The sequence below is a fragment of the Arvicanthis niloticus genome, chromosome 6 (genome assembly GCF_011762505.2).
Source record: "Arvicanthis niloticus isolate mArvNil1 chromosome 6, mArvNil1.pat.X, whole genome shotgun sequence".
Classification (NCBI taxonomy): Eukaryota; Metazoa; Chordata; class Mammalia; order Rodentia; family Muridae; genus Arvicanthis; species Arvicanthis niloticus.
Genome location: NC_047663.1, coordinates 2,571,829 through 2,598,644, shown reverse-complemented (window position 1 = coordinate 2,598,644; position 26,816 = coordinate 2,571,829). Strand labels below are relative to the sequence as shown.

Sequence of the window (26,816 nt, the reverse complement as noted above, 5' to 3'; positions counted from 1 at the left end):
TCTGTGCCTTGTCTTGGTATCTCAAACCTCAATGATGTGGATTTCAACAGTGACCTGTACTATTTGCTCCTTGATTTTCAATCAGAAAGTAGACTTGCTACTCAATATAAGACTGATGCTGCAAGGTGACCTAACACTGCCCTCGAACTGACCCTAGACCAAGGCCAGAGGCCGTGGCATGCAGTTGAATATGAGCATAGTACTGTCTCTGAGAATTCACAGAGAATAGCTTTGTGATTATAGAAGAAAATGTCCTTTTTGTTAACAATATTTTGGGGCTGGATGCACATGTACGCAAAGGCCAGAAGTCGATGTTAGGTCAGGGTTGGGGTGGAGTTAGTATTCCCCAGGCTATTATATAATGTGTGTTTGTTATCCCTTTACCCCCTAAGGGCTTGTTCACTTCCCATCTTGTGGGTTCTTTCTAGTTTCCTGACACTCCAAATTAAACACACAACCCTGAGAACTTGAAGCCAGGATCCAAGTGTGAGAGAGGACGTGCCTGCTTGGTCTTAATAAGTTTCCCAAGTTGTTGTTATCATCTGTCTCTCTGCTAATTAACAAGAATAAGGGAGGGAGGCAGTTAATTAAGGACTGGTGTAAGCTGGGTTCCAGCTAATTGAGGGGTTTTTTCATAGGCAGAATTAATGTGCAATTCAGGCAGACCTTCCAAATTACAGTTAATAAAGTTTTATTTATAGCACCACTGGGGAACATTAAGGGCACAATGTCAAGGAATGTGGGAAAACACTCTGAGTTGGTATTGATGGGATAATCCAAAGTCAGGCACGCCCCATGTGCACATAGACAGTCCACAGGAAGGGCTTCCGTAGACAAAGACAGCGGGGAAGGAGGGGGGTCTTCTTCTTCAGGCCTTATGACCTGTGTATCCTTTGCACTTTCCCAGTGTCTGCTGTTTCCTCTGCAAATAGATTTTTCTCTGAGTAAATTTGATCAGGTACTCAGCTTCACCTCCTCCTTTTCTCCACATTTTGCCTCTTCACATACACAAAGCTGAGGTGAAAGAGATCTCAAGGTCAGCCTCTTCCCTGTGGGTCAGGCACTGTTGAGCATCCACGCTGTCCTGTTGGCCCACTGTGGAGCTGCTCTGGGAGGAATGCAGACTCACTCCTCCTGAGCCCACTCTTCTGTCCAGACATCTGTGCTTCCTATCTGCTAAGCTTTGCATGGGGGGCGGCTCTAGATTTACAGAAACCTGAGGTGACAGTGGACTTTGTTCCCCTAAGCCCTGCCCCAGTTTCCTCTGTCTGAGACACCTTATTGGATACCAGTGAGACCTATTCTGTTGGTGGCTTACCACCAACTGCACCATCCTGGTGCCCATCTCACCTCAGGTCTTCTCTGTCCACTCCTTATGTGAGGGACACCCCCAGGGGAGGGGGCTTCAACTCCACATCTAACAACTCCCCCCCCCCCATTTTTCCCTTAGCCCTCTGTACCTCTGATGACCATGGCAGCATGAGGAGGGCCTCTTGGGTCTGCACACCTGCTATTGGGTTGCTCTGCATGTTTCTCTTAGGACTCAGCTAGGTAGTGACAGGCTCAGGGTGGAAGGCAGATGAGCCCCTTCGCACAGGCCTTGCACTTTGTATTTGCGGGTTTCTTCTTTCAGAGTCATGACTTCCCAGCTTCTACTGCAGACAAAGGCTTTGTTTCTTCTCACCAGTTTTCTGTTCAGGACCCAGATGTGGGTGTGGGGGTTGTTTGTTTTATTGTTTACTCAGACTTTGTATTAGTTACTTTGTTTTCATTGTGTACTTAGACTTTGTATTAGTTACTCTTCTGTTGTGGTGGCTAAGCACCAAGTCAACAATGACTTAGGGGAGAAAAGTTTATTTTGGCTCACAATTCCAGAGTAAGACAATAAGAGAGTGGGAGGCGTGACAGAGGAGGCCAAAACAAGAGGCTCAGCTCACATACCATAAACACGGATCAGAGACAGCAAGCCAGAAATGGATAAGGCTGTAAGCTCAAAACCACCCCAATGACAAACTTCCTCTGGCTCCACGGTTCTACTTTCTGGAGCTTCTTTGGCTTCCCCAAGCAGCACCATCAACCAGGGACCAAATGTTCAAATGCATGAGCCATGTGAGGCAGTTGTGAGGAAGCCATGTTCCTGGAAGCTGTCTTTTAGGTGAGGGGGTCTCCTAACTCTGGGCAGAGTCTCCCTCCCTGTCACCGAGAGTCACAGCTGGTGGGCAGGAGTCAGGGACACGCTCACAGGAAAAACTGTATAAATGTTTTCCCTTCCTCTCTCCCTGCCACCTCATTCATATAATTTCATTGCTTCGAGGGTCTATTATGGTTGTAGTCTGCAGAAAACCGGGGAAGGGAAGGGAAGTGTTAGGGATATATGTTTGCAGAAATCTTTGTTTTGTGCAAGTCAGTCAGCAAGATTGTGTGCTGTGTAAATGGGTTCTGGGTGCTGTCTCACTGGTAAGATAGAAGATCATATGAAGGTGTTTTCAGCAGTGGCCACAAGTGTTTCCACACGGTGATGTCTCTCACCAGTGCAGGTACATATCATGAGTGGCATACGTCACGGCCCCCATGTGGTCAGAGGTCATAACAAACTGTGATGTGGAGTACTTGTCCTGTGAGCATAGCCATGAAGGCAAGAAGTACAAACGGCCAACCCCACACTGTACGTCTGTCAGTCTATGCAGAAAGGAGACTTTTTCTGGCCTGGACTGGAAGGTAGAGCTGGGAGACTCGGGTGCTCCTTCTTTTGGAGGAGGCTGAGTAGCAACAAAGCCAATGGAGGCCAGAGGTGAGTGGGGACTGGGAGTGGCAAGCTGGGATCTCCACCGGTGACCCACATAATCCTGAGACCCGTATAAATGTGGCGTGAGAGAAGCAACTCTACAGAGCTGACCTCTGACTTCCACGGGTCAGATATGATGATGATCTTTAATCCCAGCACTCAAGAGATAGGAGGCAAACTGCGTTCGAGGCCAGCCTGCTCTGTATAGTGAGTTGCAGACCAGCTAGGGCTGCAGAGCATGATTCTGGTTTAAAAGAGAAGAAGGATTATGATCTCAATGCCATCGACATAACTCTGTGGGGCCCTCAGGGACAAACAGGGTAAAGCCTACATAACAGAGTCATTCAAGGCATTGGACTGAGTTCTGTGAAGCAAGTGACTTCCAGCCCCAATTCTGTATGTGCTGGAGTAAGTTTATGTCTAGAAAACCCAAAGGCTCTATTAATACCAATAAAAGAACTTAGTGAGATAGAAGCCTTAATACAGAAGCTGAAGTAAGAGCAGCTAGAAGATTAGGCAGGAAGAGCAGCCTGTGTGTGGTAGGGTCATAAATCCAGGAATAATCTACTGTGAGATGGAGAAGCCGCCACAAACAACACCTTAAACCTTCCTGAGAGACACATAGTCACCTTCAGCAGATAAGAACACACCCTGCTCTCTTGCAGTAGAGTTCTGTATCATAAACATGTCAGTGTTCTCTTGGTTAATTTATAACTTTAATATAATCCTAGTAAAATTACCAACAGGCTTTTTTTTTTTTTTTTTTTTTTCTGGAACTAGACACATTCTCAACTTCATGTGGAGAAATAAGTAAGAAGAGGCAGGGAGCCCTGGCTAGGAGGAAGAGTGGTAGGGATCCTGTCCTCTTAGACCACAGCTAACCAGGAAGCTTCAGTGATGTACCAGGCCTCAGACAAACATGTAGACTGGTGAGCATTGCAGAGGCGGCCCCCAGTGGAGTCTATGAATGGTAGTGGCAGTACCTCAGCTTTGCAGTTCTTCAGTTGTGATGGTAGAAAAGCCAGAGGCTGCTGTAGTTTGGATCTTATGTGATTCCCAAAAGCCACTGGGAAGGCTTCGACTAGAGGAAAGTGGTATGAGACTGTAGTGGCAGGGAAGGCAGGGTTCTTAGGTCTTTAAAGGCATAATGGAAGCTCTGCCCCTGCTTTATTTTCTCTGATTCCTTGTTGCCATGAGGTGAGTGGCTTCTTCCACTGTGTATGTGTGTTCCCCACCTTGATCTAGAACCTCACCATATGTTCAAAGGCAACAGGGCTGGCCAGACAACCAGAGACCCAACCCATCATTTAGAATAAACATTTTATTTCATTTCATTTTGTCTTTCTGTAAAGCCTTGGCTGCCCTGGAACACCCTGTTTAGACCAGGCGGGCCTTGAACTCACAGATCCTCAGGCTACCACATTCAGCTCACCTTTCCGTCTTTTACATTGAGTGTATAAGGTAACTTATAACTTATCACAGAGACAGAAAGCTGCATGATAAAGATTAATTGCACACTTTGGACAGTAGAATTTAAGTTAAAGAGATAGCTTCTTTAAACACAAAAGGTAAAATCATAAAAGCATTAGAAGAGGGGCTGGAGACATGGCTCAGTGGTTAAGAGCCCTGGCTGTTCTTGCAGAGAATCTGGTTTCAGTTCTCAGCAACCACATGGCAGCCCATACCTGCCTATAACTGCAGTTCCAGGGGATCCAACACCCTCACACAGGCATACAAGCAGGTAAAACACTAATGCACATAAAATAAAAATAAATGATTTCTTTAAAAAATAGGTAAAAAAAAAAAAAAGGTAAATTCTATTTTAACCTAGGGGTTATTGAGCTTTTTAACCTACAATTTCAAATATAGATGTCTTTGCAAAGAAACTTACTTGAATATAAATAAATTTTATATAGGGAAATATTCAAAATTATGTCACAACTAAAAAAATAATGGGTTTCCTCATGCATAAAGGGCTCCTAGGAATCAAAATAAGCAAACAACAGTTCAGTGGGCAAGTGGGCAAACCAAAGGCGGCAGTTCCCGGAAAGTCGGTGCAGGCTGACCCACGGTGTGAGCGCCTTTGCTGCCGTTACAGAGGTCGGAGTTCAGTTCCTAGGGCTCTCGTGGCAGATGACAGCCACCCATAACTCTAGTCACAGTGGATCGGACATTCTGGCCTTATCCAGCACTACACACACATGGTGCCCAGACATGCATGAGGCAAATGTCCAGTCATAAAATAAGTCTTTACAAAAGAAAAATTGATGTAAATGGTTCTTAATAATAATAGGCTGCTGTTCTCTGGAGTGCGCGATGAGTCAGGTTAAGTCCACAGTGCTAGGGTACCTGCAGGGGTAGTCTCAGGAACTGTAAGAGCAAGGAGCCCTCCGTGAGAAAAATAAGGCTGTATACCTATAGATACACTTGAAATCACAAGAGACAGGCCAGCTCTGCGGCTAGCAGCCTGAAAAAGGAGTCCTGTCAGTGACCTCCACTCAGGTAAAGCCAGTCCTTGACTTGGCCACAGAACAGAGATTATGGGTGAATAAATTGGGGCTTATTCAGCACACATGTTTAACGTGTTTATAGGAAGTTTAACAAGTTATGTTAAGTTATAGGAAGAGAGGGACCCAGGGAATCAGTAAGACCTACTTGTCTCAGCAGTGGCCAAGCCACGGCTCAAAGGGTCACTAAGAAACCTTCTTTTCTTTGTGTCATTTTGATAAGTGAGATGATGCATGCCTCAGATCTTGGACAGGATTGTAATCTGACAAGATAAAACCATTCAGATCACAGGGTTGTGGCAGACAGGTGTGATGGAGCTGTGGTTGTAAATGGGTTCTCATGAGGCTCCTAGAACACTTCGAGAAGTCCATTTGGTGTGCAGCCTGCAGCAGGCTCCGTTGCCATCTGAATATCCATGCTGATGTCTCTATAACAGGAGGTTTGTCCTGTGTTGGCAGCAGAACAGCAAACGCTGCAAACCATGTGAGTTCCTGACGCCCAACTAGCAGAGGCTTCAGCCAGCGCCCCTTTCCCTTCCACAGCTCCATCATTTCCCTTGTCTTTCTATTGTGCATCATGTAGCAAGAAAATTTTTAGAGAAAAAACAGAAAGCAAGACTCTTTGGTTTAGGAAAGTTGGCGAAAGTGTAAATTGACATTTATTTATGCATCCCGTAACAAAAACACATGTGAGAGACTGAGCACACAGTGACAGGGAGCTCTAGTTGGTTGTATCTTTCCATAGAATTTTGGTTTTTCAACCTTAATGGTACCATGGATTTTATGATGTGGGTGGGAGGGGAAAAGGCAAGTCCAAAAAGTTGGAGGAAGGAACACACATGCCTTTCACAGCCACACCAGGCACAGCATGGTAGCTCCACTTTTGAGGGTCACCTTACACACAGGGCATTGAATAGTATAGCTCACAGGATTTTGAATATTTAAAGTAATGAGCCCCATTTGGAAAGTGACAATACACCTCACTGGGGCCATTGGGAAGGCAGCCGTGTCAGGTTTCAGCTGTGGGGGCTGTGCAGCTCAAGCCTCTGGCTAGATGTCCTGCTACATCCCCTGCCATAGTCCTCCACCTCCAGGGTCTGAGGGTGTTATGGCCAGGTGTGCAGTTTTCTCATCTGGAAATGTCTTCCCTTTCAAATGTCATGCCTGCTTCTCGTGAAAAGGAAGAAACTGATTCAGGGCTGAGCCTTCTCCAGCATCCCTGGAGTGTTCTGTGCTCACACTGGAAGGAGCAGGCAGGGCAATCACAGATAGAATCTCATGGGTTGCCCTATGCTACCCCACACCTCCCCTGTCAGGCATGAAACTGTTTGTGTAAATTTACTTCTTATACTTTTTGGTCTTCTGAAGTAAGGAGAACAAAGTCAGGCCAGGATATCCTTCTTTGGAATGTTCTGGACTTGCTCCTTAGTGGTGCTATTTGTAACTGTAGCTATAGCTACACAGTCAGACTTGCAGCTGCTTCACTTCTGCTCTCACGCCTTCCTTCTGGTCCTGAGACAGACTTACGGGAGTTGGAGTGGGTTTCGTTGTGACAGAGACGGTCCACCAAGAAAACCTCGTTTTTCTGCCTCTCCTTCCCGCTCCGTCTTACTCTAGCCTTACTATGTCGTCATTGTTCCAGATCTGGTGAAGGCACTGCTTAGCAAGATCTTGGTTTTCAGAGTGCGGCCATGTTTGGTGCTCCCACCTCCTTCACTGAGCCTATATTCCACAGTGACCTGTCACTGGCTTCCTTGCTCTGCTGGGCTGTAGTAGCCTTGCTTTCTTTCCAACTCAGTGAGGCTGTTGACCTAGAACTCAGACAGAGAAAGCAGGTCAAGGGAATTGTACCTCTCCCTTAGCAGGTGGAGCTACTGGGAAGAGCCACTCTCCATGCTGTGGAAACCAGTATATACTGGCACCTGTGGGTTCTGGCGATGAAAGCAGCCATGTGAGGAGCAGCCGTGACTGCCGCCTGCAGTAGCCTGACAGGCTTATCAAACAGAAATCTTTTAATATATGCCTCATAATCGCCAGACTTGGCTTTTGAAGGCTTATTAAAGTGATCATTTCAGATCTTCTGACTTGGGAGGCTCACACTCAGAATTAGAAGGATATGAATTAATGACAGTTTATTACTCTCAGATGAGCTGTGCTTAAGGAGTTTCCTGTAAACGTGTGGGCTTTGATTTGACTTGTCGGAGCTCTGGTTTGAAAACAAAGACAGGAATTTTTTCTCCTGAGATGCACTGGTGCCTTCTGCTGCTGCAGACATGGCCATTCTGCAGCCCTGAGGGCCAGGCCTGGATGACGGGCTCAGGCTTCCAGCTTGTTTATTAGCTGCCTTTACTAAAGCAGGGAAATTGGTAAAGTGTGTGTGGCTCGGTGAGCAAAAGCTGGGGTCAAAAGCCTGCGGTCTGAGCCAGCCTTCTCCATCTTGTCTAATTGACATTCCTCTTGTATCCTCTGTCCTTAAGTCCCAGTCTGGGTTCCTTGAGAATCTCTGAGCCAAAGCAGAGCTGGTGAGAGGGTGGCAGGTACATCACCCTAGATGCTGGTCCCAGACAGCCTTAGCATCTGTCTCCACAGTACCTTCATTCATGGGCCACATGACTCCACTGCTTCATCTGTGTCACTCAAGCAGAGAGCAGAGGCCATGCCCCTCACAGTTCCCACAGTGGCCATGCCTCATGCTGTGAACAGCCTCTTTCCCCTTCCAGCTGGGCCAAGGCTAAGCCTCACCCTCCTCGCTCACCTTAGAGCTTTTGCACCACCATCCCCAATGTGATGTTAGCTCTGGTCTGGCTCTGGTGTCTGTTCACCTTCTTCCTGAATGGCTCTACATGAGAGCACTGCCCATCTGTTTGCTCCTTAGGGAGTGATGTAGGTAGGAAGCACCCCTGCCCTTCCATGCCATCCACTGCTTTTCTCGTGTCTCTGGGACTGTCCTGACCTCTGCTTCTTGCCGTGATACCATCTTTATCTGTTGCTTTCTTTACTGCTGTGATGAAGGACTTGACAAGGACAACTTACAGGAGGAGGAAGGGTTCATCTGCACCCAGGCTCAAAGGCACAGTTCATGGTGACGAGTCAGCCAGATCTCGTGGCTGTGGCACAAGAAGTGTAGTGTAGTGAGAAGCAAAGGAAGCTGAAAGCTGCTGCTCATCTCATGTCCTTTTATGTGATCCAGGACCCCAGTCCAGGAAATGATGCCACACGTTAAGGAAGGGTCTTCCCATTCCAATTAGCCCAATTGTCAACTCCCTTGAAGACCTGCCAGAGGGTAGTCTCCTATAATGCCAGCTTCTGTCAAAATGGGCAGTCTGAGGAATAAAAGGTCTCAGCAAAAACCAGAGACTCTAAAAGACACCAAGAGCATGAGAGAAAGGGGACTTAAGAAGTTGAGGGTGTGAGAAGGGAGAAGTCTGAAAGTGGGGGGAAGGATCCAACAGTGTTACTGAACTTTGGGGCCACAGCCTGTGTCCTATGTCAGGTCCAGTCACTCGTCCTCATAAAGTCAGTGGTGCACTCAGGAGGCAGAGGCACACACATCTCTGTAAGTTCTAGGCCAGCCTGTTCTACAGAGTTCCAGGACAGGCAGAGAAACCCTGTGTCCACCCCTACCCCACACAAAAGTCAAATTACAAGTAGAGAGCAGAAAAAGATTTATTCAATGTGGTCACATTGAGGAGAAGGACAGAAGGAATCCCCCCCCCACCCCCCACCCCCACACACACCCCATTCCATCTTCAAGAACCGGGAGTGAGATTAAAGTTAACAGCAGGCAAAGGATGTGCACATCTAAGCGGTCCAGTAAGGTGTGGCCCCACCCACTGTTGGCCCATCATTATCTGCCTTAGCCTGTAAGGTGATCTGTGTGCATTCTCTGGAACACAGGCACCCCCCTGGCTGGTACTTTTTCCTTCTTGCAGCATGAGATTCCCAGGAAAATTCCTATTTTGAGGGTTGACATCGTGTCCGCTGTCAGATTGAGAGACAGAAGTGTCTCTTTAAAATATCTTCATTTCTGGATCTAGAGAGTTGGCTCAATGGTTAAGAGCACTGTACTCTTGTAGAGAACCCAGGGTCAACTCCCAGTGCCCACATGGTGGCTGTAACTCCAGTCCCAGGGCATCCAATGACCTTTTCTGACTCACCTCAGGCACCAAGCATGTATGCCATACATACGTACAGACGTACATACATACCACTCATATACATAAAAATAATAAAATAAATTCCATAATATCTTCCTTTCTGCCAGACTGGACACCTGAGAGGAAGGCATACAGGCTGAGCACAGAAAGGGCAGAGAGCGTGGTCCTAACCCAACCGCCAGCCCTGGTACCCAGAGCTACTTTCTAGTGTGCTGTGCTCTTCTCTTGAGAACTGTAGGGTTCCAGCCTTTCTCCATGGGCAAGAAGAACCAGAGCTTCTTCCTAAGTGAAAACTGGCCTTGCAAGGAAAGATGCACAGTCATGATGTATTTCCGGTGTGTTGGCATAAGAAAAGAAGCCATAACACAGCCCGCCGGTTCCTGCACTAACGGCCTCTCTTTGTCTTCTTTCCCTCCAGTCATGCCAGGCTGACCTCGTGAAGGACAACGGTCACAAGTACTTCCTGTCCGTCTTGGCAGACCCATACATGCCAGTAAGGACTGAGCCACGCTTTTCTCTCCCCAGCATGGCATTGTCTCCAGTGCACACGAGGGGTAGCCGTTCCTCACTGAGGGCCAGGTGGAGAGGTGCTCTACAGAGCCATACATTCCTCCTGCCCCACATGAGAGTCTGGTTTTCTGTGCCAGCCGGTGAGCTGCTGTTGTACATCTCTGCCTAGCCGTGGTGTCTCTGTTACCAAGAGCCTGCACCCCGGGCAGGCGGATGGATGAATGAATCCTTGTGTGGCTGCAGTATAGTGTCTCGGGGGACCTGAAGGCCCCTTAACAGACAAGATGCTGACAGGCTTTACTGAAGGAGGGAGGAGGTTGTTTGAAACTTTGAATTTCATACATGTTAAATTGTTTTTTAAAATTAGCATGAATATAGAATATATGGTAGTTTCTCATGATGTCATGTCATCAGTCTCTCCCTCCCTCCCTCGCTCCAGCCCTGCGCAGAGTAATTAATAGCCAGCCACCGAGCTGCAGCCCACAGTTCCTCTCTCACACAGCCAGAATGTTCAAGTACAGTCGCATACTGTGCTCTGAGGGGGCACCTGTAGGAGGAACTTTTATATGTAAATTCTTCCTCTGACTGTTTGTTTGTTTGTTTGTTTTAAATGAAATACGATTTTTAAAGAGAAACGAAAGAACAAAGCTGCCAGCAAAGTTCTAAACAGGACTGGCGTGTGTTGGGTAAACGATACTTGTATACCTTACCTAAGTGGTATATACACTGGTATAGGCAGCATAGGTTTATAGTTTATCCACATTTTGGAAATAAGCCCTTGCCTTCCCTTCAGAATTGAAAGCTCTAAGCTGGATGATCTGGCCTGCCAGGCACACCCTCTCTGCTCAGATCTGAGAGAAGGAAACCATCACATCCCAAAGAAGGGGAAGACCCCCACAGGTTCTGGTGGGCAGTGGTCCTTGCCTGCCACTACAGTGACCTCAAAACAGCATGCTTTACATAGACCCTACGTGGGATACAAGGCCATGAACAGGCAGCACTGCCAAGAGAGACATCATGCCGGGGCCTGCAGGGTATGCCTGTCCCTCATTACTGAGGACTAGCAGAACTTGTCTTGCTTCTGAGAAGATGACCATCTGTGAGCTCTGCAGAGAAAGCAGCGGCTACTAAAGGAACAGAGGCCTCAGCCTGCAGAGGAAAAACAAAAAACAAAAAAAAAATTCTGTGAAAACCACATTTGGATCTTGAGTCTGTGGTCCCGAAGGTGCATATACAAAGCCTTCCTACAGAGTTCCTACCCTAGAGCCAGGGAACATAGCCTGCCCTCAAGCTGCTGTTTAACACCCAACGGGAAGGAGGCCACTGCATCAATACACAAGAAAACCAGCATCCCCAGAAAAGAGCCAAAGGAACTCCAGGAACAGTCTCTGAGACACATGCATTCAGGACATTGCAGATGGCTGAATTAAGGCAGTGTGGTTTAATAATGCCAGTCAACTATTATGTTTGCTTCAGAAACAGCTTTCTACCTACTGTAGGAAAATAAAATCTGCTTTTTTGTTGTTGTTGGGTTTTTGGGGGGTTTTTTGTTTGTTTGTTTGTTTTTGTTTTTCGAGACAGGGTTTCTCTGTAATAGCCCTGGCTGTCCTAGAACTCACTCTGTAGACCAGGCTGGCCTTGAACTCAGAAATCCGCCTGCCTCTGCCTCCCAAGTGCTGGGATTAAAGGCGTGCACCACCACCGCCCGCCCGGCAAAATCTGCTTTTTAACCTATCCTTAAAAATGATAATTGTTTTAAGTAGACAGATCTTGGGGGAAGAGGAAGTACAAGCTCGGGTGGAAGCAATGTCCCTCCCACATTTAAAACTCAGGAGGCAATGCCTCCCTCGCAGGGTGCACACAGCCAGGAATTGAATCCGTAAAGGCTCCACATGAGCACAGATGAGGTCAGTCACTGTCATTGACATCCCAGCACTGCAGGAGAGGCAGTGGAGAGACAGCATCGGACAGACAGCAGTTAGAACTTCCAGCACTGAAGAAAAAATGCACAATGTGCCCTGGAACAATTACAACTTAATTCACAGACACAGCATAATCAAAGTAACAAGTATTAAAGGCATAAAGCAAATCCCCAAAGCCACCAGAACACAGGAAGGGCAGACAGCAGCCGCAGTGATGGTCCATCGCAGTGATGGATGGTCCACCGCAGTGATGGGCACAGGACAGTGTGTGGCCCTTCAGCAACTTCCTGACACAGTTTCCTCCTAAGTTTTACTGCTACTGAGAAGGGTGAAGTGCAGATATTTTATGACAAAAAGTAATGGCTTGGCACTTCTGCTGTGCTGAAGATGGTGGCCTACACTCTGTTGCAGTCAACTTAGGAGATGTCACGAGTCCTGGGGGATAACAGATTAAGACTGTTGATGTGCATGTGAGACTCCATGATGAAGTCATAATGGGCTGTCGGACTTCCATGCAAACTGAAGAGTGCTATGTTCACCTCACTAGCAGTGTGCTTCGCTCAACGACACAGGCTTCCTGAGAACAGCACATAGGGAAAGCATGGTTGCTGGGCCTGGCGAACCAATTAAAACCACCAACCACTTTATCTGCCATGACAGATAAAGCAACCTAGGCATGCTCTGTGGCATTAGTACCCAAGGGAGCAGCCAGTCTGCATGCAGACCCTTCCGAATGCCTCAGCAGGAAGGCTGGCACATGCTGTTTTCCTTAAATGGGAGGCCAGTGCTGAAGACAAAAGACGCAGGGTGCTCTAGAAAGGTGAGTTTGCTGTAAGGACACAGAGCGTGAGGATACACAGCCACGGTGCATTTTTGTTTTCCAGGCTGAACATAGGACCATGACGGCCTTCATTCTTGCTGTGATCGTCAACAGCTACACAACAGGGCAAGTGAGTATCACAGCAGCTCCAGCCACCTCAGCCCTCTAAGAGTGCCACAAAGGTGACTTGTCTCACATGGATCATAGGACAGGGGTGCAGCCCAGGCCACCTTTGCAGAGCTATGCTATTCAGGTAGTCTGTGGGGCCTTCAGATCACAACAGCAGGCAGGGTTACTGGTACTCTCTGCAGAGGGCCAGGCCTTCTGCTAGCTCACCATTAAGGGGCAAGAAAGAATCGGTAGGATTTATAGTAAGAAAATGTAGTGTGGTGTGGTTGAGCAAGGCCGCTGTCACCCTTGTCAGGACCCTGCCCCACTTATCTGTGTCCTGTGTCTAGGAGGCCTGCCTGCAGGGGAACCTGATTGCCATCTGTCTGGAGCAGCTCAGCGACCCACACCCCTTGCTACGCCAGTGGGTGGCCATTTGCCTGGGAAGGATCTGGCAGAACTTTGACTCTGCAAGGTGGTGTGGGGTGAGAGACAGCGCCCACGAAAAGCTCTATAGCCTCCTCTCCGACCCCATCCCTGAGGTGAGTTGTCCTTGTAAGCTTCTGTGGTAGGTCAGAGTGGTGGTGGGTGCTCTATCCCTGCAGTCCCACCAGAGTTTTATCTGTTTGAGGTCGTGGAGCTCATGTGCAGAAGCCTGCCCACATTCAGGCATGGCTGCATCCAGACCCTTAGGGCCAAATGCAGATCCCAAGATGGGCCACTGGATCTCATTCGACTTTCACTCATGCTATGCCAGCTCTATGCACTGGGGTGCTACAGGCTGGTCCAGCCTCTAAGAAGTAAGCCTGAACCATTCTGTACTGCACCTCCTGTGGCCTAGCACCAGGTTATCACTTATGAGCAGGGGAGCCTTGTGGGGAGGGGCACAGCCTGTGGCGTGTTGCCTTCCATATCGTGTCTGTGTCTGTGTCACCAGCGTGATTGTCTGTGGCAGGTCCAGGTACTACATTCTAGGAGATGACACAGTGGAGGCTTAGATGATTCCGAATCACTGGAACACTTATCACACAAGTGACAGACTCATCTTTTGAAGCAGGAGACCCAGTTCTAGATTGTTTTGATCTCAGTGGGAATCAGAGACCCTGCCATCATTTTCAGAAATGATTACTGTGTTTCTGTTAGTAAGCCAAGGGTTTGAGCAGCCATAGGTAGAAGTGCAGTCCTGGCTGTAGTTTGCAGGGCAGTTCTGAATTGCCCAGTGTACATATCATATCAGATTTTGGCTGACTCCTTGAGAAATCAGTGCCATCTGTCTCCCAGACATGCCAAGGACGGGTCCATGCCCATCTGTCTCGGTTTTGGACCCCCTTATGGTCTTGGAAAGCCCCGACAAAGTTAGGTCTCAACCTCTGTAGTTACTATAAAAGGCAGAATATTTCTTGCAGAAAAGCCAAAAATGAACTTACCCAGAAATCCTTTTAAATGTCCAGAAAAGAAATTCATACAGTAGTAGGAGGTCCTATCCTGTCTCCTTGAGAGGTGTCTGCTCCAAATGCTTTTCTCATGTACCCACTAGAAAGAGCCACTTGCCCTGCCAAGGGAACTCCACATCTGGATGTCACAGCAAAAGGACAGGGCTTGTTGGAGACATCCCTAGAATGCATAGCTGCTGACAGGCATCCACGTGAAACCTTTGAACAGACCAATACCACCAGGCCCCAAGCCCTAAGACACAGGCCAGTTCTTAATGTCTGAACTGAAATAATCTATCAAGGTTTGTGTGTGTATGTATGTGTGTTTACATTCCACTCACTGCCCCCACCTCAGTTTCCCCCCCCTCAAAATCCTTTCCCCCCTCCCTCCTCTTTTCTTCCTAGACAGTGTCCCACCCCAGGTTCCCCCCAACGCTAGCACATCAAGTCTCTGCAGGGCTAGGTGCATCCTCTCTCACTGAGGCTAGACAAGACAGTCCAGCTAGAAGAACATAGTCCATGTATAGATAACAGGTTTTGAGATAGCCCCTGCTCCAATTGTTGGGGACCCATATGAAGACCAAGCTGCACACCTGCTGCATATGTACAAGGAGGCCTAGTCCTGCCTATGTAGGCTCTTTGGTTGGTGGTTCAGTCTCTGAGACCCCCCCCAAGGGTCCAGGTTAGTTGACTCTGTTGGTCTTCCTGTGGAGTTCCTACCCCCTTTGGAGTCCACAGTCCTTCCCCTATTCTTTCATAAGAGTCCCCAAGCTCCATCCACTGTTTGCCTGTGAGTCTCTGCGTCTGTCTGAGCCAGCTGCTGGGCGGAGTCTCTGTAGCACAGCCATGCTAGGCTCCTGTCTGCAAGCATAACAGTATCATTAATACTGTCAGGGGTTGGTGCGTGCCCATGGGATGGGTCTCAAGTTGGACCAGTTATCGTCTGGCCATTCCCTCAGTCTCTGCTCCATCCCCCATCCCTGTATTTCTTGTAGACAGGAAAATTTTGGGTTGAAAGTTTTGTGGGAGGGTTGGTGTCTCTATTGCTCCACTGGGGTTCCTGTCTGGCTACAGGAAGTGGCCTCTTCAGGTTCCATATCCCCAGTGCTGTGAGTCACAGCTAAGGTCACCCCCATTGATTCCTGGGCACCTCCCTTATCCCAGGTCTCTGTCCTGTCCTGGAGATGCCCCCCCAACCTTCCCATCCCTTTCAACTGCAGATTTCCATTCATTCTCATGGCCATCTGGCCGTCTTTCCTGTCCTTCCCCATACCTGATCCTGAAACACCACCCCCCCATCTACTCTCCCTCCCTGTTCCCTCCCTCCCTCCATCTGCCTCTTATGCCTATTTTGACTTCTTTTTTTTTTTTTTTTTTTTTTTTTTTTTTTTTTTCCCTTCTAAGTGAGATTCAAGCCTCCTTGCCTGGGCCTTCTTTCTTGTTTAGCTTCTTTGGGTCTGTGGAGTGTAGCATGGTACCTGTATTTTATGGCCAATATCCACTTATAAGTGAGTATATACCATGTATGTACTTTTGAGATTAGGTTACCTTCACTCATGATGATATTCTCAAGTTCCATCCATTTGACTGCAAAATTCATGATGTCTTTGGTTTTTTATAGCTGAATAGTATTGCATTGTGTAAATGAACCATATTTTCTTTATCCATTCTTCAGTTGATGAACATCTAGGTTGCTTTCAGTTTCTGGCTCTTATGAATACAGCTGCTGTGAGCACAGTTAAGCAAGTGTCTTTGTGGGTTGTTGGAGATATATATATATATATATATATATATATATATATATATATATATATATATATATCTGATAATGAATGATATAGCTGAGTCTTGAGATAGAACTATTCCCAGTTTTCCGAAAAACTGCCAGGTTGATTTCCAGAGTGGTTGAAGAAGTTTGCAGCCCCACCAGCAATGAAGGAGTGTTCCCTCCCTCCCTCCACATTCTCACCTGCATGTGCTGAAAACAACAGACAAAACAGCAATGGTCCTTTTGCTTATATGGAAGGTAGTGGCTTGCTTTCCTCCATCCTCCAGGCCTGGCTCCGCTAAGACTCACCCACCTGTGTGAGCCAAATGCAGACCAAAAGGAAGCTTAGGAGTCACTGACATAGAGCCGCCATACCCTGCTCTGCAGCATAATGCCCATGTCCAGAGTGGAACAGATCTGGAGCCCCACGGGTATAGTGGCGCATAGCCAGGGCACTGAAGCCTCTAAAGCACTCTGCACTTTATGCCAGCCCCTGGCCTGACTGACACACACTGCTCACATCGGCACTGACTGCTCCTCAGTCTTCTCTCACTTTCTGGGTAGTCCAGGATGGTTGACACATGGTTGCCCTGGTCTTCCTCCAGCCCTGTGCACAGTGCTTCATGATGCTCATCGTAAGAGGAAGACACTGGGTCTCCAAGGTCACATGGCCTTGGGAGCTAAGCTGAGCCAAGGTCCCCAGGTACCATGCCCAACCCAGTATTGTTTCACTGTCTCTGTACCGTGGGGACTCTACCCCTTCTGACCTCCATTTAGTTTCTCTGTCTCAGAATGGACCCATGCCTTCTCTGTTTGCTGCAGCCTCCCCTCCATAGCTCAGCCCAGCCCACCTTCCCCCAGATAGTTCTGAGCCAGTCCTCTCCAAACACCGTTGTCTCCTTCACTTCTCTATCCAGAAGTTCACTGTGCAAGCCAGGTTAAACTCTGCTCCCTCCTCCACAGCCTGGTCATCCCTGAGCTGCTGCTGGCCTGCCTCCACCGTCAGCTCCTGAGCTACCCACACACACTATGTGCTCATCAATACCAGTGTAGCTCTGGGCCTGGCGCACCATGCAATAGTATTTGTGAAATTGAATTGAGGTGAACTTATGTGAACTGAATTGAATTAACTTTCAGACAGCTTTGGCAGAAATGCAGATGGCAGACACATCAGTTGTGGGTGTGACTCTGATTTTCTGTCTCCTGCCTTGCAGGTCCGATGTGCAGCTGTGTTTGCCCTTGGTACCTTTGTGGGAAACTCTGCTGAGAGGACAGACCACTCTACCACCATCGACCACAATGTGGCCATGATGCTGGCTCAGCTGATCAATGATGGAAGCCCCATGGTCCGGAAGGTATGTGGGTGCCACTGAAGTAAGGGCCCATGGCTGTCTCTGTGTGCCTGGAGCTGAGCCAGCACAAAGGGCCTCGTGTCTGCCCAACTCTTCACAGTGTGTCTTCATTGCTCGTATCTGTTCTCTTGAGGGTGCTGAGCTGACCGACTCTGTTACAGCTTTTATACAACAGCCATCTCCTGTACACAGGCACATGGCAGTGGGTCTCTAAAGGGCAGTGACAGTCTGTACAGTGTGTCCCCCATTCCACCTTCCACTTGCCAACAGCAAAGTCTTATTTCTCTGCTCCCTAAGGTTCACACTTCATAAAAAGATGATTCCACATGACCTTGATTTCCTGTCTCCTCCACCCCCAGCCAACAAGGGCCTTTGAGGGAATTCTTGGTGGTTTTATGGTGATCCTAGAAGCAAAGACTATATGTGAGATGGACAGGCCAGACTGTCCACAGCTGACTCCAGGGGTGTGTGCTGTCACTGTCCACAGCTGACTCCAGGGGCGTGTACTGTCACTGAGATGCTTTGGGCTTCCTTCTTACCATTTCTTTTCTTTTGAATGAGTTATTTCTTTCTATTTTATGCACATTGGCATGCACATTGCCTGTGTGTCTGTGTGAGGGGACTGGATCCCCAGAAACTGGAGTTACAGACAGTTGGGAGCTGCCATGTGGATGCTAAAAATTGAGCCCTTGTCCTCCAGAAGAGCAAGCAGTGCTCTTAAGCATTGAGCCATCTGCTCAGACCCCTTCTCAGCATTTCTGAGTGGCAGTGTTGGCCCCCTTGGGTGGTGGACCCTTGGGAGGTTGGGCATGCTTTGGATTACCCTGAAGAGCATTTTAATGGCTAACTTGAGAGCGACATGCTTCACCAGTCTCAATATGTTGGGGGTATATTCATCTCTTGGCCTTTCTGAAACTGACCCAAGTCACCCTTATGCCTCATCTTCTTATGAGATCTTTAAAATGTATAGTGAGAAGCCAGGCATGATGACACACACCTCTGATCCAAGCATTTGGGAGGCAGATCTCTAAGAATTAGAAGTCAATGTTGTCTACATAGTGAGTTCCAGGCCAACCAAGGCTATACATAAGACCCTGTGCTTTAAAAAAAAAAAAAGGGGGGGGGGGCAAACCGTGCTGAAGACTTTTATGTCCCTGTCACTGGTTCTGCTGCTGTGCTGTGCTTCCAATCAGCAGCATTCTTAGGCCTGCTTCCTTTACCCTGTTCTCTGTTCTTCCCCAGCGCTTCTCCTGAATGGATACAACTAGTACAAGTAGGATCAGCATTGTCATTCATCTTCTCTTAAGATTCTTTCCCAAGTATGGAAAACCTCTTCCTTTCCAAAAATGGTTTAGAATAGAAAGGATGCTAACTGAGGTGTGTTAGCTGAGGTGTGTTAGCTGAGGTGTGTTAGCTGAGGTGTGTTAGCTGAGGTGTGTTAGCTGAGGTGTGTTACCTGAGGTGTGTTACCTGAGGTGTGCTAGCTGAGGTGTGTTGGAGACCTGGTGTCAGAAGGAGTGCGTGGTCCTGACAGCCACAGGGTTGTGTCCTGAGGTCCCCACTGCAACCCTGTGCCTGCTCCTGCTTGTGACCTCGCTGGCTCTTTGTGGAGCTCATTCCTTGATTCTAGAAGGTTCCGGTGTGCTTCACTTCATTGTATGCCACATGGAGCTCAGTGGACTGCAGGGCTGCACACTGAGCCATCTCCTAGAGGCACAGTACTGTGTCAGCCTGTGAAGAGCGCCAGGAGTTGGCAGGTGTTCCCATGTGTTTATCCACTCCTGAGCTTGACAAGCAAGCTCTGCCTGTCCTGGGCTCTGGATAGGTTGGTGTCAGCCCATCCTCTACTTAGTCTGGCTGAACAAGGCAGGTCAGATTTGGATAAACGCACTAGAAGTAGCTTCAGAGGATGACGGGGAATCCTATGAGTAGCTGAGTTTCCTGTTAAGAAACAGGTTCCGGGGACTGGAGAGATGGCTCAGCGGTTAAGAGCACTGACTGCTCTTCCAGAGGTCCTGAGTTCAATTCCCAGCAACCACATGGTGGCTCACAACCATCTGTGATGGGATCCAATGCCCTCTTCTGGTGTGTCTGAAGACAGTGACAGTGTACCCACATAAAATAAATTTAAAAATCTTAAAAAAAAAAGAAAAAAAAAGAAAGAAAAGAAAGAAACAGGTTCCCCATGGGGAAGTCACCTATGGGCTCAAAGTCGAACCTAAACTTGTAGAACCCCAAGAATGAACTGTTACTGAAGGTGTGTAGGAGCTAAAGCCCTTTCAGAGAAGGCATGCTCAGACACATGGGGGTCAAGTGTCACCACTCACAGCCTCATCCTCTTCCTGCCCACCCCACCCTGCCACACTGCTGGGCTGCAGGCTGTGCATGGCATGATCCCTGTGACCCTCGGACCTTTGAACGTGTTCCTCCCCGTACTTTGCTGGTTACTTGTTATGCATGTTTGACTGCCTGGGTACAAGGCGCCCACCACAAGTCAGGGAGTTCTCATAGGCCAGTAGATAAGTTGACATGGTAAAGTGTGGGGAAGGGGATAGAGAAGAGTCCTAAGGAGGTGTCAGGAAGGCTTTGTTAAGGGGATAGCATCAGTAGTTTGAAGATGCCAGCATTAAGAACCACATGCCAGCTCTGTGGGTAAGCACTCTTGATGCCATGCTCAAGGACCTGAGTTCAAATCCCCAACCAGAGTTTCTGTCTGCAGCATACATGTAAGTGCTACATGGCTGTGGTAGCCTGCTTTCTACAAGTAAGACGAGAATCCTGCCAGCAAGCTAGTCAAACTGGCTCTGCCTGAATATATAAGGCAGGAGAGTAGTCAAGAAAGACATCTGATGTCAGACTCTGTACATACACCACATGTCTGTACATGTCTGTACATACATCACATGCACAGGAAAAATGGCCATCTGAGTCCTGTGCAAGTCTTTATAATCCCAGCACTTGGAAGGTAGAAACCAGCAAGGCAGGGCTGGCTGCTGGCTGGAGTGACAGCTCACAGGGTGGGGCTAGCTTGAGTGACAGCTCTGAGATTAAGAGCACTTGCTGCCTTTTTTTTTTTTTCCTTAAGTAGCAATGATTTTTTAATGTCTTTTTTGTTTTATTTATTGATGTATATGAGTGTTCTGTCTTTCTATGTCTGCATAGCAGAAAAGGGCATTAGATCCCATTATACCTACCCTGTAGGTACTGGGAATTGAATTCAGGACCTCTGGAAGAGCAACTAGTACTCTTAACCACTGAGCCATCTTTCCAGCCCTGACTAGCTACTCTTGCAAAGGACATGAGTTTGGTTCCAAGCACCCACATCAAGTGGCTCACACAGGTCACTTGCATAGATGGCTCACAATTTCTTGTAACTCGAGCTTCAGGGATCCAACACCTCAGCCCCCTTCACACCCACACTAATGTGCACATAACTCAGCAAACAAACTCATAAATAAAATTAAAAATAAAGTAATATTTTAGAAGATAGACATACATTTGTTGAGGTGATGGCAGTAGCAAGGTAAGTTGTAGTTTGGTGAGTCTTTAAGGTTTTTAATCTTTATTTTTGTGGAGTAAGACAGACCCACAGAGTAGCTCCCAGCTGCTCACCTTCCTCAGCCATGTGTCTGGGTCAAACCCAAACTGATACAAATTGTCAGAGCTACTGCCAAAGGAACAGAGACCAAGGGCCTACTGGGAAGCATGTGGAGGACACGGTGCCGCTGGGGATGTGCAGATCTGCACTGGACAGACGGACTCAGTAATGCAGAGCACAGGCAGCCCAGCCCACAACCACTGAAGCAGTCCCCACGTTCACCAGTGGGTATGTGAGGCAAGGTCCTGTATGGCAGCCTGACGCTGCTCCTGAGCAGTGAGTGAAGGCGTTTCCCATGCTCTAGCTGAGCTCCATTGGGCAGCCCTTCTGTGTTCTGGGTAAAACAAAGAACATTCAGTACATGCCTTCTGCCATCAAAGGGTTGCTCTCTGTGGATGCAGAGAGCCTTTGTCCTTCCTGGGCACAGTAAGGACACTCCAGGAGTGGGTTATGCTTCTGACCTTCTCCTTAAGTCACAAGCGCACTCTGGTGGCCTTTTGTGAACCAAAGTGTTGGTGCTAGATTGACCATCGAGGACAACAGTAGCTTCGTCCACTTTATATGGAGTGAAGAGAAAATGCGAGGTTCTCTTCTTCCCCAGAGGAGCCCAGTGGGTACCAGCTTTGTGGGTTCTGTCTCAGAAAGTCTGTCCCTGGCACAGATAGGGGATTAGCTCCATGGTGCTTGGTCAGGCAGCTTCAGGGGCCGCCAGCCTCAGGTTGACAGTATCTGAGAAGACTCAGTAGGCCCTCACCTTTGGTCTCGTCTACCTCAGCATCTGAGGATGTCGAAGGGGGAGGCAGAGACCAATGCCAACCTCTGGCCTAAGCAACATGACCTGTGGGTCCCTGGGCATAATTGGGAATTTGCAGTGGGTCTGAGTGCAAAGCAGTTTTCCATCACATTTTGTGGTAAGCTTGAGGCTTTGGGGCACAAACAGAGCTACTGGAAAGTCAGCCTGGAGCTGAGAGATGGGAGAAGCAAAAAGGTGTGTGCAGTTGAGGTGAGAGAGAACATCAGCCCAAGGAGACCTGACTGCAGCCCCTCAGCAGCCTTAGGGCCTGGCTGTGTGTCGCAAACAAGGGTCTCTCCAGCAGACCTTAGTTCTCTGCAGACGGCTCTTTACTGCTCTCTTTACAGAGAGCAGTGCTCATGTTCACAAGCCTACATTCCTTTTTGCTTTAGACATTTAAGTTGTGGTGCTAAGCTATCACAGGCTACATGTAAATCCTGTCTCCTCAGACTCAAGCACTGAGGGCTAGTTGTCACATTGTAATTCAAGGACTTTTCTCATTCATAGTGACTGGAACCTACTATGGCTAAGTTAGCTTCTTGCTCGGTGTAAAAATGCTTCACCCGCATAGATTCGTATGCCCTGGATTTCTAGCTTATCCCAGAGATGTAGCGCTGCCACCATCTCCTGATTCTAGTCATGTGTCCCAGGAGTCTCTTCCTCTGTCCTACCCTCACCTGATTTAACCAGGGAGCCTGCATGGGACTGTCCTAGGCCCTCCACACATATGTTACAGTTACATAGCTTGGTCTTCATGCAGGACTCCTGATAGCAGGAGGAGGGGCTGTCACTGACTCTGGTGCCTGCCTGTGGGACCCTTTTTTCCTACTGGGTTGCTTCATCTAGCCTCAGGAAGAAAGGATGTGCCTAGTCTTGCTGCAGCTTAATATGCCAGGGCTGGCTGATATCCACAGAGGCCTTCCCTTTTCTGAAGAGAAATGGGGAAGGAGTAGATGAGGGGAGATGCAGGGTAAGGACTGGGAGGAGAGGAGGGAGGGGAAACTGTGGTCAGGATGTATAACTGATTCATTCATTAATTAAAAAGAATGCTTCAGCTTGTCAACTATACCCACCAATCCACTGGGTGGGATCAAAAGAGTCAGTTTCAGACTCAGACAGGGTCAGAAGCCTAATCTTAAATATTCCAGGGTGGGAATTCACACTCAGAAAGCCTTGGATTGATAATTGGTGCCTAGCAATGAGTAAGCAGACAAAGGCAGGTGTGCCTGGCTTTGGGGGACACCCTTGACAGCCACTGGCCTGCTGCCTCCACAGCCCCCACTGCCTCTGCACTTGTGCTCCCAGTGTGCAGCCCTGTTCTAACGGGCTGCTTCCTGGAGTCGCCTCAGGCATTAGTGTGCGGATCTGCCGCCTAGTCAATTTCCTGCTTGTGTCGACGTAATTGTTGCTTCTCCCTCTCTACAGGAGCTAGTGGTGGCTCTGAGTCACCTTGTAGTCCAGTATGAGAGCAATTTCTGCACTGTGGCCCTGCAGTTCATGGAAGAGGAAAAGAACTATCCCTTGCCTTCTCCAGCAGCCACAGGTACAGCAGCTTCTGGGAGCCTGGGACCTCCTTCCTGGCCTTTACCAGAACGATCGGTAGCCTGGGTTTGGCCAGGTCTGAGCATGGCTTTCTGATGCAGGTGGGTAGCCCCTGGGGCTCCTGTTGTCTCAGACCTTTAGAAAAGCACCGTACAGGATAAGGCCGTGCTGACCCTCTTACTCCTCCTCTTCCTTCTTACCCTTCTTGGAATTCAGATTTGGGGACATCTTGAAAGATGGCAAACCTCTGCCATGGGGCGTGCTGAAAAGAACATTAGCTGTCTTCCTGTGATGAGTAATTGAATCACATTGTTGTTGGCCTCGTGTTTCCGTGAGTCAGGGTAGGAAGCATCTCTTCTCACATTTGTCCTTTTCGCTGGAGAGTACAGTCATCTTCTGTGCCTGTTTCATCGGCCCTCCCTCCAGACCACAGTAAAGAGACTCGTGATCGATAACAAAGCCTGCCTCCTTTCAGTCTCTTGGGAAGGAAGTGAAGCCTGAGCTGGCTGGCTGGCTGCAAACAACAGGAAGATGGAGGGGCAGCTGCCAGAAGGCTGGGGGTCCTGCCAGGCTCAGGGTACTGAGCACCCTCTGTCACTGCCTATGCCCCTAACACCAGAACGGCCTCAGAGCTACTCTGGCCTTCTGGTCCATGCTCTCCAGGGGTTTAGTACTCACATGTCTACAAACAGTACCTTTGGCCAACTGAGACCTGCACTCACACCAGGTGAATGACAGGGAGGCCCTTCTACGTACATTCTTGTCTCAGTAACACCAGCTGTCCTGTTGCCATGGCTGCAGACTCCAGGCATTCACCAGGTTCCCAGCCTGAATTGCTAACTCTTTCCTTTCCTCCTCTTTCCTAGAGGGAGGGAGCTTGACCCCGGTTCGAGACAGCCCTTGCACCCCTAGACTTCGTTCAGTGAGCTCCTATGGGAACATCCGAGCCGTCACCACAGCTAGGAATCTGAACAAATCTTTGCAGAATCTGAGCTTGACGGAAGAATGTAAGAGTCCATAAACCAGTATTTGGGGTGGGAAGGTGCAGTGTGCTCTTTACAAGACAGTTATCAGAAATGCCGCTGTGTCCCTTAACCCTGCCTCTGAAATATGGGCCCTGAGGTCTTGTGTGCCAGAGTGACAAGTGGCCAGCTGCTCTTGCATCAAAATCTTCCTTCCAGACATGGGCTTAGCAAAGACCTGGTTTAACACCCAGATCAGTCAGGTCACGATACCTACCTCCTATAGTCAGGCCACTGTGACTGTTCAGGATCTCAGTTCCAGGGAGAGGGGTCTACGAGTTTGTGCACACACATGTCTATTAGTATGCTTAGGTGTGTATATGTACGTGTGCCCACTGTGAAAAAAGCTCACATCTCAACCAGCCATTAACTGTAAGACCCTCACCTCCTTCCTGTCATATTCTGGCCAGCGGGCAGCTCAGTGGCCTTCTCTCCCGGGAACCTCAGCACAAGCAGCAGTGCCAGCAGCACCTTGGGAAGCCCTGAGAATGAGGAGTACATCCTGTCCTTTGAGACCATCGACAAGATGCGGCGTGTGAGTTCCTATTCAGCGCTCAACTCCCTCATAGGTGAGTCCTCGCTTCATCCTTTTTCTGCTGCCTGCATGTCTTCCCTTGCCAAGGGTTTGCTCTATCCAAAACAGCATACGCCTTCGTGTGGTCAGAATGTGAGCCAAAACTCTCTCTACTGGATGTGAAAGAATAGGAATTAACTGGAGCTTGAAGAAGTGAGGAGAGCATTTTGCAATGGGACGGTATTTTACAGGCTGGTCCAGGACTATGAGCTTGCTGGCTCTGTCGGGCAGGAAGGCTGCCAGACGAGTCCATCTGTCTTTCTTTGCATCTCCTGTGTGCTAGACCCTGGCAGTGTGGATCGGTGGCTCTCAGTTAAGACATCCTGCTTATCTCAACCAGGATGAAAGTGGGTGCTCTGGTTTCTGGTAGGGAGAAGCCAAGGATGATGTCCACTGCCCCCAGTGCCCAGGAGAACCCTACAAGTGAACAGTGGCAGGTCAAGAGCCTATTGCACAAGGCAGAGGGTGTCAGTAATCCTGATGGGCCCTCAGTGCTCACCAGCTAAGCCTCCACCCAGACTAGCAACTTGACCCTTCACTGCCTAGAAACTAGGCTTTAGTGGCCAGCATTCTCTGTGATTCGGCCGTGAATGGTAACCCCTGGACTTTGCTAATAACATCACACAGGAAACGAGGATTAGCTGAGTTTTCTTGCTGTGCACCTGTGCTCATTCTCAGACTGTGGAATTTAAATATAAGCCCTGAGTCTGCCATGCTTCTCATGGGGTTCCTCTTGGTGGGACCCTGTGTGACATGTGACATGCACTGTGTAGCCTGGGGCCCTGGAATCTTCCTCAGGCTCAAAGGCTGGGAGCCAGGGCCTGTCACAGGCCAACTCAACCTTCTTGTCTGAAAAGTGAATACCAGTGTTGTCCTCAGTTTTGATCTTGGAGATGGCAGGATTAAGGACATGCACCAGCTTACAAATCAGTGTGAGAAGGTGGCACCACATAGATCCCAACATTTGAGAGGGTAGGAGAGGAGGATGAAGCAGACACATCTGGGCTCCTTCTATAGAAGCTGCTGTGCCCCTCAACTAAGTGAGTGTGTGTGTGTGTGTGTGTGTCTGTGTGTCTGTGTGTCTGTGTGTGTCTGTGTCTGTCTGTCTGTGTGTGTGTAAAACAAATTTTTTCTGTGTGTTATTCTCATCTTGGAAATTTGGAAAGGATCGCAGCTAGAGATGGCTCAGTGATTCAGAGCACTGGCTGCTCTTGCAGAAGACTCGGGTTTGATTGCCGTTACCCATATGGGAGCTCCTGACTCTGTAACTCCAGTTACAAGGAATCTGATGCTCTCCTCTGGTCACTAAAGCACAGGGTACATGCATGGTACACAGATACATGCAGGCATGACACGAATACACACAAAAGAAATAAACAGAATTTGAGGTAGGAAGTTTCAATGTGAGTAGATTTTGGGAAGGAGAAGAAAGCAGCAGCCTTCCTCCTGGCCCGCTCTCTCCCTGTTCAATGTGTGTGTGTTTTGGGGGGGGGGGGAGAGAACATCCACATGGAGACCTCGGAGCTTATGTAGTGTCAAGTCTCATAGCTTGCAGAATTCATTACTAACAACACTTGCCTGTTTAAAGCCAATTTCTTCTTTCATTTCAACCAAAGGATAGCATTCTCTTTAGCCCCTTTCTCTGCATATTGCAGAAGAGGCTTGAAAACCATGGCAACCTGGAGCACATGCTTACACCTGTTCACACAAAAAAGCAGCTCTCTTTCCGATGCCCTGTCCTGCGCCCCTCCCGGCTCTGCTTTTTTAGAGTGCTCCATGAGGTGACCTGCTCTCTGGCTCTGTGGTCATCTAGCACAGCAGGGCCTGGCCCAGTGGGCACACGGGTCTGCATTCAGTGCATAAGTGGGTCTTCCACATCACCATTCTTGTTCTCAGTCAGCTATGCCTGACGACTGCATGGATCC

At 48.5% G+C, this 26,816-nt stretch overlaps 1 protein-coding gene across 3 annotated transcripts in view; it reads left to right on the top strand.

The window, feature by feature from the left end:
- Rptor (regulatory associated protein of MTOR complex 1) overlaps positions 1 to 26,816 on the top strand; it is a 297,297-nt gene that overhangs the window by 227,943 nt on the left and 42,538 nt on the right. For all 3 annotated transcript variants that reach the window (XM_034505602.2, XM_034505601.2, XM_034505604.2), the window contains 7 exons: positions 9,868 to 9,942; positions 12,766 to 12,831; positions 13,160 to 13,351; positions 17,225 to 17,365; positions 23,179 to 23,296; positions 24,162 to 24,302; positions 24,728 to 24,886. In XM_034505602.2, coding sequence (XP_034361493.1) covers positions 9,868 to 9,942; positions 12,766 to 12,831; positions 13,160 to 13,351; positions 17,225 to 17,365; positions 23,179 to 23,296; positions 24,162 to 24,302; positions 24,728 to 24,886 — 892 coding nt within the window. The remainder of the gene's footprint in view (positions 1 to 9,867; positions 9,943 to 12,765; positions 12,832 to 13,159; positions 13,352 to 17,224; positions 17,366 to 23,178; positions 23,297 to 24,161; positions 24,303 to 24,727; positions 24,887 to 26,816) is intronic.